Source organism: Lutra lutra, chromosome 11 (genome assembly GCF_902655055.1).
Source record: "Lutra lutra chromosome 11, mLutLut1.2, whole genome shotgun sequence".
Classification (NCBI taxonomy): Eukaryota; Metazoa; Chordata; class Mammalia; order Carnivora; family Mustelidae; genus Lutra; species Lutra lutra.
The window spans coordinates 76,355,944-76,370,225 of NC_062288.1; the positions used below are offsets into that span (position 1 = coordinate 76,355,944).

Sequence of the window (14,282 nt, forward strand, 5' to 3'; positions counted from 1 at the left end):
CAAAGGGGAAAGAGACCAGAACTAGCTGGTTCTCCAAGGAAAGATTTTAAAAGGGTCTTCCTCTTAAAATTGTTTCTTTTTGCATCTATATTAGAGAAGTTATTTAGAAAGGCAGGGGCTCAGGACCGAAAGAGAGAAAAAGAAAAACCTATGGCAAAATCTAAAGGAGAAGTTATTTCTAGGATGCCCTTGCTTATAAAGTTAACTTAAGAGATATTCCCTGTTGGGGCACCTGGGTGGCTTGGTCAGTTGAGCTTGTGACTCTTGGTTTTGGCTCAGGTCATGATCTCAGGGTCTTGGGACTGAGCCCCACATGGAGCTCCGTACTCAGCATGGAGTCTGCTGGAATCTCTCCCTCTGCGCCAACCCCCTCCCCACTCGAGTGTACTTGTGCTCTGGCTTGCTCTCTATGGAATAAATAAATAAATTGGTAAGAAAAAAAATCGAGTTTGCCTATAAATAGTAAAATCTAATATACTGGAGCTCAAATTCTGCTCCCACTACATAACTGTGTCACATGGGTCTTTAACCCAATTGTTCTCAAAGGCAGGCAAGCATAAGAATTCTGTAGAGACCTTGTTAACAGGGACTGCAAGACCCCGTCTCTAGAGTTTCTGATACAGGTCTGTAGGGGAGCCTTAAATTCAACTTTATAACAAGCTCCTGTTGCTTCTGCTGGTTCAAGGACTATACCTGGAAGAGGCATTTCTGTATCTTACCTGATGTGTTTTCTCATCTATGTAATGCACATCCTAACACTCACCCCGCAAAGTTCTTCTGAGCATTAAACAAGAACACATAAATGAAGTCAGTGCTAAATAAAAGCGGTGCTTGTTATTATTCAAGCCGAGAGCAGCCAGATGTTTTATGTAGGGAGATGTGGGCTATTGGCTATAAGCCTATTTCTTTGAGTATCTACCAGCCTAAGTGCAATAAAAACTCAGTTTATTGACTGTGATGAAAGACAGACTCTTTTATCCTGCTTTTTCCCACTGAGATGGGAGAGTAAGCTGCAATTGTTAGGAGCTTTAGAAGGTAATGTTTTATTAATGCTACTGCTGGTTGTTCTAAAGATTTTAATTAATTGTGTATTTTATTGTCCTTGTTTCCCCGAAGCTTCATAAGCAAAGCACTCCTTTTTAAATACTAATAAATTATGAGAGACATTGCCAAGATTCTGATTCATATCAGAGTCAGGAGTGCTTGCCCTGGTTCCATCATCATCAACATTACATGTGACCTGCAACCAACACTTCTGTTTTTTAATATATCACCATCAATAAAAAGAGAAATTCATTAAAATAAAAACCAGTTATAAGGGTTTTTGATAAACCATTGATTAGGTTACACAGAATGTTTAAAAAAAAATCATGTTTCCCATCACAGTGTATTAAGTGATGCACTATTTCAAATATAGAGTTTGTTTGCTTGCCAGCTACTCTCTCTCCCCTATGCTTCTCACCCCTGGTTCCTCACTAAAAACACTACTGCCTTCTGGCCTTCAAGAATAAGAATATTATCGTAGTATTTTCAAACTGTCATTCTCCAATGTTTGATGTTTCTGACCACTATTTTGGCAAAACAGAGTATATGAAACCATGTTAGAGGTCATTTATTTTACAAATAAATTTGAAGCACGTTAGTATTTTTAGAAATATAAAAAAGCCCAAACGCAAAAATCCCAAGAAAAAAGTATGTCAGTTTCTTATGAAGTGGCATTTATCTTACTTGATGCATGTATGGTACAAAAGTACTCAGATATATAAGAATTATTAATGTTCTTTGGCTTAAGAACAAAATAATTGTTCTAAATCTTTTATTTTTTAAATCACATTGAGGTGTGATTGACATACAAAATGCTGTACATATTTAATATGTACAACTTGATGAGTTTGGAGAGACAGGAAACCATCACCATAATATAGGCCATAAACAAATCTATCACCTCCAAGTTTCCTCCTTACCTGTTGTGGGTTTTTTGATAAATTTTATATTTTTAAGAGGCAAAATAACTTGATAACTTAATTTTCAAAAAAAGATAGAAGACAAGAGAGATCCAAACGCCACTACTCACATAAAAGATTAGGATCTTTATCAGGAGACCCATGAAAACATGACACCCCAGACCCCCAACAACAAAATCACAGCAGACATGTTCACACACCAAGCTTTATTATTAGTGCATTTGTTTTCCTTAATAAAGAAAACCCAGATCTCATCTTTAAGTGAAAGCAAGGTACTAAAAAAAAAAAAAAAAAAAAAAAAAGAAAGAAGGAAAAAACCCAGCTAGATTGCAACTCTAGAGGCCACCCCTCTGCCTGTCATGTTTGACAGTTGCCAGGAAAAGTAGTCCAGGAACAGTGCTTAACACCTAGTTTTAAAAATCTGACAGAGGCAGCTTAAACTAATCCAGAGTTTGGTCATCAAACTAAGAGCCTTCTTCAGGACATAACACGAAAGAAGAGACACAACCCCAAACTCGTACTGTTCAACACAGAAGTCTTCAACAAGCTCTAAATCACTTGCAGTGGTGTGGGGAGGGCATTCTTCCAGATTTTCTTATACAGGCTCAGAGAGAGAGAGAGGGAGAAGACAAAATAAAACCTAGCTAAGTTGCCAGAACTACATAGAGGCCAATAGCAGTTTCCTCCACTACCACTCCATACCCTCACCTCTAGGGGAAAACAAACAAAAAACCAAACAAGAAACAGAACAAAAACTAAAATAAAAAACTAAAATAGTGGGTTTTATGTAAGGAATTTCAACAGTCACCGCCCAATAGGGCCAGAAGATCCTTACCCATATCCTTTCAGAATTAAAGGGGTCAGAACATTGATGGTTGCCAGAGCATTTAAGAGATTAGGAGTCACAGTGGCAGAAGTACCTCCCAGATCTTTGTCCAAACTTACCAGTTATGGTAAAAATCTAGTGATCGAACACAGAGCCAGATATTTTCTCTGGTACTTCCCACAGACACCAAGAGCACCTTTTCCAGTTTCAAATCTAGTGGGCTACCCTACATTTGATCAGTGAGTTTACCACATGGGAAGGAGGTGAGGTGCCTGAGAAAGCCAGTGGGCTAGAAGAGCATTAATTCATCTGTTTGGACCTCAAGTTTCTCAGCAGTAAAATAAGTATGTTGTACTAAGTGATCCCTAAAATCTCCCCCAGCTCCCAAATGTTCTGATTTCACAGACTATCAGGCTAACTAGATTACTGGACTGAGGAAATTTAGGTCATTCCATGAAGCCTCTGAAAAACAGTTGAGGTAAATTGATTTTGCCTCTTTGCTCTGAAGTTACAGAAATGTATTTTCTTCCCAGTCTAATAGGGCATGCTAATAATTAATAAGGCACATTTAGAACTTCCTACGTAAGCAAGATTTATGGCTCGGGGATGAGTAAGAGGCTATAAAGAAGGGGAAACCAATGAAATCCATCTTGAAATTACAAGGAGAAAATAAAAAGCTGAAGACTATCATTAACATGAAAAAAAAATTCAACTTTCCAGGTACACAGAACATTTATAATGTTAAAATATGAATTCACACAATTATATGGATTTTCTTGAAGAAAAGTACATTTTCATGCTCTAAAACTACTTCAAATCTCTGACATGACATCCTGTTTTGAGATTATTCCTCCTGATTTCATCTATTAAGAGGTTTACTTACAGGGTTTGCATACCTTTGATTTTGTTCTTCCTAATCCTTTGTCCTCTAATTCATGGGAATCCTACTTTCTTCAGGACATAGCTCATATCTCACATCCACAGGTCTTTACGGACTCCAGAAATCTGTCCTTTTCTACACTCAGTCTTACTGTCTGTTCTAGGACTTCATTTGGCAATTAATCATGTCTTGCCTTGTGTATTTCCTCATATTGTCTATCTTAATGCTCTATTTTTTTCACCCCTACTAGAAATGGGAGGACAGCCAGAGTATTAAATCCTCACATGATTCTACCTAACATTCACACCCACCCACATTTGTCATAAAAGCCTATTTCACACAATATGAACACACAAAGCATGTAAGTCATGTGTAAAGGATACACCTGTCTTACTAAAATACAGGGTTATGGCCCCACTCTTAGGCCAACTATGTAACTGGTCAATCATCTTCATTTATCGTTTTCAAAAATCATCTAGAGCAATCTACGCTAGGGCCACTTGGTGTGGGACTTAAAAGCAACATACTGAGAACTTGGGGTCAGCTCTCCAGGGCCTTACACCTCAAATCAACCCCACTGTCCGAGGTCTTTCATGCAAGACAAGCAACTGAGTATACTGGAAGGAGGCAGAACTGACAAGTAAACAGAATGTCAGGAAGGAAACCTTGCAGTGGGTAGAACTAATTTTGAATACAAGAAAACTGGAATGAAAAGCAGAGAAATGGCTCGGGCAGGGGTGACAAGCTCTGATCATTAAATGCGGCTATGTCCCTTTTCCTCCTTTCAGATCTCCTGTCTGTCTCCATTTCCTCTTTGGAAAAAGAAAAAGACCATATCTCAGATAAAACAAATTCCTATTTCCATCCTAACTCAGCTTTCCCATGTTCTATGAGCCCTACATGGGACATCTCCACATGGGAACTAGCATCCAGATCCAAAAATTGTCCTTAAAGAAGCTTATCATGCATTGAATATCAGCTTGATTATCTGTAGGTGGCGAATGGCAGCATGCTGATTTTCAAATGAAAAGACTGAGACATAGATGGCTAGATGATACTCTTACAGTTACAAAGGCCTTCTGTGGAATAACTCGGGCCTTTGGGATCATCTTTTTGCCTTTTCAATGAAATATAAAAGTGTCAGAAGCAAATCATTTATGAACAAGCATTCATTTCTGCATAGTGACGTTAATTTAGTAATACCACTTTTATGATAAAAAACCTTTTAACTCCATCCTTAATCTACCTGGTTTATTGACTAACAATTTCAAGAGTGATTTTTTTCCCTAAAAATCAGGATTTCTCCATACATGGCATCATTTTGTGCACAGCATTAATATGATCTCATTATTTTTATGCAAGTTATTTATAAAAGAATACATCTTTAAAAATCCTTTGATTTCAATGTCATCATCATCTTTCTCATACCAGTTTTCCTTTTATTTTTTTTTTTTTTACTTAATATCTAAGAGACAAGTTTCCTTTTCCATATTACACAAGTCTTGGAGCCCCAGTAGAGAATAATACAACTGAGTGCATTCAAATAGTCTTTTCTAAAACAACACTCAGATGTGCTTAGGAGGCAAGGTATATGAGGGCAGAAGGGAGAGAAACTGCTCCATCTTTCCTAGGCACATTTTCAGTTTGAATTCTAGTCCCAGATTTCTGGGCATGAGCAGACTATGCCAAAGCCTTGCCTGTCTTCCTGTCCAATCTTCCTTTTTATTCCCCCTTTTCCTGTTTCCAAACTCCCTTTCATTTCTGCCTTGATCCCCCCCCCCACCAATCAACCCCTCCCCTCCACACCCTGGTGGGTGATTAGACCTTGGCTCAATTATAGGAAGAATTCAGGATGGGAGGGATGTAGTTACCATTCCCAGCCTCAGCCATGATTCTGAAGAGAGATAATCTAAAGGGAAAACTAATAGTGTTGGAAATTAATGTTTTTAAAAATCTGTGAATCTGAAATGTCACTGAGAAAAGCAGCTTGGAAAGAGACAATCTACAAATAAAATTAAGAACAAAAAAAAAAATCAGAAAATCAGGGTCATCTTTCAGAAACAAGAAAAGCTCTGTAACATCTATAATGTTAATTACTACAAATCATAGGCCAATAGTTTCATTACACTCTAGTAACACACAAAGTAAATTTCTCAATTAGCCAAACAACAGTAAGTATTAGGACATGACTTCTTGGTGAGCATTCATTTTCTTCATTCCATATTGGTGAAACACCTACCATGTATTTGCCTGGCACAGTGCTTATCCTTTGCTTTCCTTTATTTATTTTTTTTTTAAAGATTTTATTATTTATTTATTTGACAGGGAGAGAGATAGAGATCACAAGTAGGCAGAGAGGTAGGCAGGGAGAGAGAGGGAAGCAGGCTCCCTGCTAAGCAGAGAGTCCTATACGAGATCCCAAGGGTCCTGAGATCCTGACCTGAGCCAAGGGCAGAGGCTTAACCCACTGAGCCACCCAGTTGCCCTTGCTTTCTTTTAGAAACAAAACTCACACAGCCTTTCTTGAAGAAGTCCGCTCTTCCAGCTCCAGCCCTGTGTCCATAAGATCAACAGCAGATATTTATAAATGGATGAATAAGTACTCAGTCTGTGAAACGTTTTCTCGCCTCATAAAGTTACATGAAACACAAGAGGAAAGAACCAACTGGCAATCTAGCTTAGGCAGGGATTCAATCACAGAGAAGATAAATGCTTTTCTCTAAACAAAATGCTCCTATGAGCAATGTAACAGCAATGATACCAACACCAATATGAAGTCAAAAAACAGGCACAGAAATATACATTATTTAAGATGAAAAAAGAGTGAAAAGCATCCTGTTGAAAAGCATCAGTTATATTTCAGTCTATTTCCTCAACTTCTAACCTATTTTTCTAAAATACACTGTTGCAACTAAAGTTGAAACCTCTGTGTTCATCTTTGAAGGCCCCTCATTTGTGGCCCAGGCCACCTTTCATGGAATCCTAAGAACAGCTACATGGCCCACAGCTTCCTGCAGTCTTCACTTCCAAGTCCTCCTTCCATCTCAAGGCCCAACTCAAATGCCATCCTTCTGTGGAATGTTTCCAGGTCCTTCCACTAGGGATCCTTTCCATGACTCTTTCTCTCGAGACTCCTAATTATTTGTGCCTTTCATGACATCATCATGTCTGACTTGATTCCTGGCCATTTATCAGTTTCCACCATTGGAATGGGATGTGTTACTTTTTATGGCAACAAAATGCTACCATTTTGGTAAGTGGACGGTAATGTGTTAAGTCTAAATTATTCCTTACTTAAAAATTATGCTGTGAAACTTACAATATTCTTTTTTTTTAAGATTGTATTTATTTATTTGACGGGGAGAGAGAGAGAGAGATCACAAGTAGGCAGAGAGGCAGGCAGAGCTGGGGCGGGGGAGGGCGGTAAGCAGGCTCCCTGCTGAGCAAAGAGCCCTATGCGGGGCTCTATCCCAGGACCCTGAGATCATGACCTGAGCCCAAGGCAGAGACTTAACCCACTGAGCCACCCAAGTGCCCATCTTTCAATATTCTTTAGCTGCCATATAACTATGGTTGTTTTAAGAAAGCTTAGCAAAATTGGCTAAGAAAATGTTTTTCTTTGCATTTACATTCAATATTGTCACCTGGAAACAAAAATTTCCATGGTACCAGCTGCTAATTTAATATTCCTGTTGTGCATTTAATAAAAGCACTGTCCAAGTTTTTTTGTCATTATCACCATGACAACAAAAATTTTTATCTACTTTTTTCATGTTATTTGCTCCACAAAAGTCCTGAATGACAAGAATGTTGATCAGCTTCCCAAACACAGCTCTAAAGAGATCTCCATTTTCCTTTCACTCAAATTCTTTGGTGACAATAAAAAAAAGCAGGAAGATTTCTGTTTTCCATACTGCCTTATCCATTAGGAGTTATTTTCAGAGTAGAAATAGCAATATAGCCTATAAAAGTCATCACATTTGGTTGAGGCACTGAAAATAACCCAGGTTTCTCGGCATGGTTCACAGCAAAGACTATTAATATGATCCTACTGAATACTGTAGCTGTTACCCAGCTTTACACTTGGGATGCTTTCAGGATTTAAACAGCTAAGAACAAGGATCACAAACTAAATTTAAAACACTCCACTGAAAATCACATTAAGCTGAAAACTATAAATTAAACTTGTCTCTAAGCAACAATCTAAATAGTCAAAACTTAGTGAAAACACTCACTTTCAAAAATAGCCTACTGCTTTGGAGTCTCCATTGGCTCATGACTGCCAAATGTACATATAAAAATGCATAATATGTAAACCAATTTGAAATGAAATAAATCTCTAAAATGCAAAAAAAAAACCCTATTCCCTAAAAATAAAAAAAAAAAAAAAGTTAAGTCCTCAGTTGCCATGAATCCAAAATGCATAAACATGTCTTTGATTTTTAATCATTAGGTAAGAAGCTTTTAAATGACAAATATCATTCTTCAATCCAGCTTTAATTTAAGTACCAAGCTGTAAGTCAAGTGGCTGATACAGGAGGACCATATGTTATTAAAAGTAAAATGCCCAGTCTACTGCATAATAAGCCATCATCAGAATTTTGCTAAGAAGTTATTTTAAAAAACTATTGGATTAAGTGTCCTTATTGCATCCTCCAAGATTGTACAGAAGTAACAAGTTTTACTTTCACAGATTTTTCCGTGGCTATCATTAACCAGGGTGAAATTACAAAATCTCCACCTATGTGCAGTGAAAAGTGAGACTCCTGAAAATTCTCAACAGCAGAAAGGGAACAGGGGCCTTGTTAACACAAAAATCTGTCCGGCGTCCAAGATCCTGTTTGCAATCTAACCAAATAAAACTATAGATCAGCTACAGACCATAAATCAGATGTTTGTGTTTGGTTTAATTGTCAGGTGATTAAAGACTGAGGGTAATAGAAAAAAGGCTGTTCCAAGTCGATTAACCAAATTCAGCCTTCCTGGGCAACAAACACACACACCCCTACCTCTTTTTTCTCTCCCCTCCCTTTAGCATCTCATGGGGATGAAGGTACTCAATCATTTGAACTTCCCAGAGAGGTTTGTGTTGTCTTAATAGCTAGCTTATCCTTATTGTATTTCACAAAAGGGAACTGACTCATAGCATCACAAGCGAGCAGGTTTTATTTGAAATCTTAAGTTCACGTTTTCCATGCAAAGAATGAAAAACCAATTTTCCTAAAAGTTTCAAATTAAAACTTGCAAGTTTCACAAGTGGAAATCAACAGCCCTCCTCTTTCTCCGTTTTGCCATCTCTCCCTGTTTCTTTTTTCTTGCCCAGGCTCAGCTCAAGCAGCCTCCTCCACCTCCACATCTCTCCTCTCCCTCTCCAGAAAAGCCCAAGTCCCAATAGTGAGGGAAGAAGTTCCAACTGCCCAGATGATTCACACCTGGCTCTCCCTCTGCTGCTCGTGCACCGACTCTGTCCAGGAAAGAACTGAGGGGCGTCCAGGCTCTTCTCAGTCCACACCACCCGGGATCTCCCGCTACAGCAGCGGGACCGCGCCAAGGGTGGGAGGCGCTCCCAGGGCTGCCTTTCTTTGCAGATCCTTGCAGCTCCTGCGAAGCTGCTTTTCAACTCCGAAAACGTTTCCACCCAGGAAATGTGGGTCCAGCCCTCCCCCCGAGGTAGGGACTGGAAACCACCGTTCAGTCTCCGTGCACAGGGATACTGTGGGGCCGAAAGTGGGGTCAGTGTTGGATGGAAACTCATTAGGCTTCTAGATCGCAGGGAAGAACAATGTGTGGACACTAGGTGCTCAATCTCCACCTTGCCTGGGCACCTTCTTGGGAAGAACGAGAACACCTTCTCACCCCGGCCCCCCATCACCAAGTGATGGGGCAGCATGCAGCTAGGACCCAAGGCTCTGACGCTCAGCGGGAGGCAGCAGCGCCCAAAGCCGGACACCCGGCCTCTCTAAAGGGGCCTCAGGCACATGAACACACACACAATGGGCATCCCCACACCTGCCTGGCGATGACCCGTCTCCCCGTAGCTGCCTTCCTGGGTCCGCTGAGAGATGCCAGGCAGCCCCGAAACACTCGCCCACCACCACGCGCGCAGCAAGAGGCGAACAATGGGGGGTCAAGTTCGCCTAGAAACTCACGCCAGCCCCCGCCCCTGACCAAACCCCACAGCAGCTGAGGGAGTGGGCAAAGGGGTCGCATAGGACACACACAGGGAGCCCCAGAACCGGGCGGCCCAGGACTGCTTCCCGCAAAGCTGGGGAAGGACGGCAGTGATCCCGAGCCCAGGAGGCCGCCTCACCCTCCTCGACCCGGGCTCCAGCCGTGAGGCACCTCAAGGAGGGGGCACCCAGGGGAGGGGGCACCCCGGGGAGCCCGGGCTTGCGAAGCGCCCCGGGGTGCAAGCCGGGTCCAGCCCGAGCCCCAGCCCTCGTCTACGCTCTCCCCGCGCCCACCCCGGGACCTCCGTTACCGCCGCCTCCGCCGTGGCCCCCTCCGCGTCCTCTGGGGCGCGGGAGAAGTCAGGCTCGCAGCTCGCGCGGTCCGTCGCCATCTTCCTGCTCTAGCGGATCCGAATGCGAGCTCGGAGCGGTGGCTCCGGGTTCAGCCCTCTCGGCGCGGGCGGCGCTTAACCCGCTGCGGTCCGGGGACGCGGGCGCTCGCAGCCCGGCTGCCGCTGCCGCAGCTGCCGCGCTCCCTCCTCCCCTCGTCGCCGCCCCCGCCGTCTTAACCCGCTGCGCGCCGGAGCACCGCCCGCCGCCTGGTCCCCGCCCCGCCGCCCGCGCTGGGCGGCCAGCAATCTGCGGTGCGTGGAGGGAGGTACGGGAAATGGGCACGTGCCCAGGCCCAGCTAGGAACCTGCGGGAAGAAGGGGGAACCAGAGCCCTGGAGGAGGTGCAGGAAAGGGCCCAGTAGGTGATCTCCCAGCTCAGTCCCCACCAACCCTGCTGTGTACAGAACAACCCGATGAAACGTCAAGCCTCCCAGATTCTGAATTCTCTGTAAGGTCAAGGGAAAGCATTTAGTCCCCTCTATCCCACCGCTAGGAATCACATAAGGCATCCTTTTTCTTTCTTGGATTTGTTTGTTGTTGTTGGTTTTTGTTTTTGTTTTGCGAGACTGCCACCAAGGGCGTGTTTCCCCTCCTGGTGTATACATAAGGCTTTGTCCTTCTACCGTTGCCTTGAGTCTTTCCCCTTGGCCTATTCCTTTTTATACAACCTCTTTTTCAAGAAAGGTGGAGCAAGGCCTTTTGTTTTGTTTTGTGTTTTGACCCCAAGTCTGGGGTACTTTTTGAAGGGCTAACCGAAAAATATTTAGTGCCATTCTTGTAAAAGGAAGCTCTCTACTTTTAAGAGAATTTAAGAGACCTCCATGAGGTGGGGACAGCACACATAATTTTTTCCTAAAACCTGATTTTATGGGAATTATAAGTCTCAAGATATATCATGAGATGAATTAGACCCAAACTCTTAATTTTCTCTTCCCACATCTGATTCCGTTCCTACCCTTTCCTGCCAATTCCCAGGATGTGAAAATCTATCACCTTATCAAGACCATATGGTACAGGCCTTCCCAAATCACCAGATCCCAAAAACGTGTTGAAAGCACAAAATCAAATCACATTCAAGCTGTGTCTCAAAAAAGTAAATTCAAACCACAACCAAATCCTGGACTTAAAATTCTGGAATTGAACGCTTGGAATGTTCAGTTCAAGGGTTAACAGATCAAAGCTCTTTTTTTTTCTTTTCTTTTTTTTTTTTTAATGGCAGACTCCTAATGAAAGGTTTTGGCACTTTAATTGCCTCACTTTCTAAAGTAGATCTAAATATGATACAAACCATGGCAGAGAATATCTTTTCAAGGACCTGAAAAGTGTGGATCGATAAGTTGTTAAAAGTTCCTTCCCAGAAAGGGTCTACATCAAGAACTTTCACCTGGAACCCTGGGGTTAAGGGTCACAGGCATAGAAATCACCTCCAGGTTATCCTGTAAGCAGAGATGATCATTTATTTATTGTCTTTGACTTTATTCTGGTAGCTAGTCCTTCTCTGAACCCTCTGATTTCCATCTCTGTTCATTATATCATTTCTTTTATCAAACATTCTCTCTGAAATTGCTCAATATTAGAATAACTAGACTCTTTATCCAATGAAAGAAAAGCATTCGACTGTAAAACTTCAATGCTGAATGGATAGTAAAAACTTGAAGTTTGAACCAAAAAAATTCCTTGTTCTTTTCAAAATTCATTTTCACACATCAAAAGGCAATTAATTTTCTTGACACTGATACTTGTACTGATGTTCAATTACCACCAAAGAAATTAACTAGCTCCCTTCTAAGGGAAAAAATAATAATAATAAACTGCACTTAGGTGTTAAGAACTAAGGATATGACATGACAATATCCCTAAGAAGCAACTCCCATTTATTTTATACATGCAGTTCAATTAAAAAAATATATCATTGGGAAGAAATCGCTTCTATAAGTCTAAATGCAATTAAAGCAGAATTGTCACAAAAGATTCAAACCCTGAGTGATGTCTTACCTCCCACTCCACTCCCCCACCTTTTTTAAGTAAAATAAAAAAAATAAACAGTTGAAAAAAAATCACAGAACAGCACATTTTCTAAGGGCCAAAATCCAAGACCTAGTAAGGAAAATAAATAGCATTTTGTCCCTGCCTTAAAGCTGCCATTGCCTACTGCCAAGGATTGAAGGAATATCCCACCTTACTGCACAGAAAAGCACACCAGGAGTTAACTCCCTCACCAGTGGCCTGGCCTGGGGCTGCTTCTCTACCAGGAGGACACTTGCTGGTTTAAATTCTCTCCTGAGAATTAATCTCTATTGAGACTGCAAATTAACTCTTTCTGAAAGACTTTCTTTGCAAAAAGACGGGCTCTGCTAGAGTCAGACCAAATAGATCTGAAAGAGTGGTGACTTGATGGCTCTAGAAATTAAATTTTTTGAGGCTTCATTAAATAGCTTAAAAAAAAAAAAAAGACATCCCAGGGCTAGAGTGAAAATTTCTGAAAAGCCGGGAAAAGGAAAAGATATGGAAGTGTATATGCAGGAAGAAAAGAAATCCTTATAGAAAAAATAAGTCATGATTTTTAATCAGTACATTTCTTTCAGCATTAAAATGGAAGGAGAGATAACTGAATACATTGCTAACAGAAAACTATTAGTTATATTGTCTTCTTCTCTGAACATAACAATGTGGCTGACCCACTGACAAATGAATATATTTTGTCAGATTAGAACAGTTTATGTTCTGAACCCTAGAACAGAGGTGCTTGTGCTGAGCTATACTCCAAGATTCTCTTTTAAGACCAGTGAAATGGGTTGCTACAGCTAGGAATGCAGACTGTGGCTGGGGAGCCAAGTGGTTTTCTGATGAGACCATGGCCTTGGCCTCACCAGCCACATCCTCCAACCCACTAAACCAAAAACCCAGAGAGTTATATATAGCGATGCAAAGGGATTCTTCCTTCCATGTGAGAAGATAAAGGAACAGACACATAGCCCAAAACCGTTTCCCTGATAGAGTAAGAGAATTCTTTATTTCAGTTAAATGACAACATTTATGCGAACTCCAAAGAGCAAACCATATGTTATCATGTCTTAGTATTGCCAAATGACAAAATTACCAAGTAGCAAATCATTTCTGACTGCATTCACAAGGCTATAGTTATACAATTTAAATATTCCAGACCATGTTTATCCCTGTCTACACCATGGTGAGCCACCTAGAAGGACCCAGATCTTGACACTCGGAACTCTAACAAAAGAGAGCCGAAGACCTTGAGTCCCTTGTATCTATCCCATGTTTTTGAAACCAAGACATTGCCAGAAATGAATTTTCATTTGACCTAACTACATTCCCTCCTAGTCAACTTGTCATTATCTACATGTGCTTAGGCTCTTTGTGGATTTTACTCAGTAAATCTAATCCTAATCTAGTTAGCCACTCTTGTCAACAACCTATGGTTTTGGAAGGCCTCCTCCACCAACTGCAGCTGGTGTGTGCCAAGGGGATGCAAGCTAATTTTACCTAAGCTAAAGCAAAACATAATTAGGAAATTAAATCTGCTAGGTAGAATGCAAGCCAAAGCCAAACATAAATAAATCATTATAATCACTCCCAGCCCCTTTTAACACCACCTTTAGCTGGAAACTGCATTTGGCCATTCAATGCTAAAGTGATGTCCAAATAGAAGGTTTTATCAAAGATTTAAAGGTACAGTAAGAACATTATTCCCCAACCTGGTCACTCAGAACAGAAACTCAGGCTCGGGACGCCTGGGTGGCTCGGTTGGTTAAGCGGCTGCCTTCGGCTCAGGTCATGATCCCAGGGTCCTGGGATCGAGTCCCACATCGGGCTCCTTGCTTGGCGGGGAGCCTGCTTCTCCCTCTGCCTCTGCCTGCCATTCTGTCTGCCTGTGCTCGCTCGCTCTCCTCTCTCTCTGGCAAATAAAAAAAAAAAAAAAAAAAAAAAAAATCTTAAGAAACTCAGGCTCATTGAGAACAATGAAGCAATGTTGATTCAGTTCTGTTGAATGTTTTTAAAATGTTAAGCCATTATTTGTTAGTTTCAGCT

The 14,282-nt window shown here is 41.4% G+C and overlaps 1 protein-coding gene across 3 annotated transcripts in view; it reads right to left on the reverse strand.

Moving 5' to 3' along the window:
* Window positions 1–10,365, reverse strand: part of CTTNBP2 (cortactin binding protein 2) — a 151,415-nt gene extending 141,050 nt beyond the window's left edge. For all 3 annotated transcript variants that reach the window (XM_047695138.1, XM_047695136.1, XM_047695137.1), the window contains exon 1: window positions 10,152–10,365. In XM_047695138.1, coding sequence (XP_047551094.1) covers window positions 10,152–10,232 — 81 coding nt within the window. In that variant the 5' untranslated portion in view covers window positions 10,233–10,365. The remainder of the gene's footprint in view (window positions 1–10,151) is intronic.
* Between the last annotated feature and the right edge of the window lie 3,917 nt (window positions 10,366–14,282).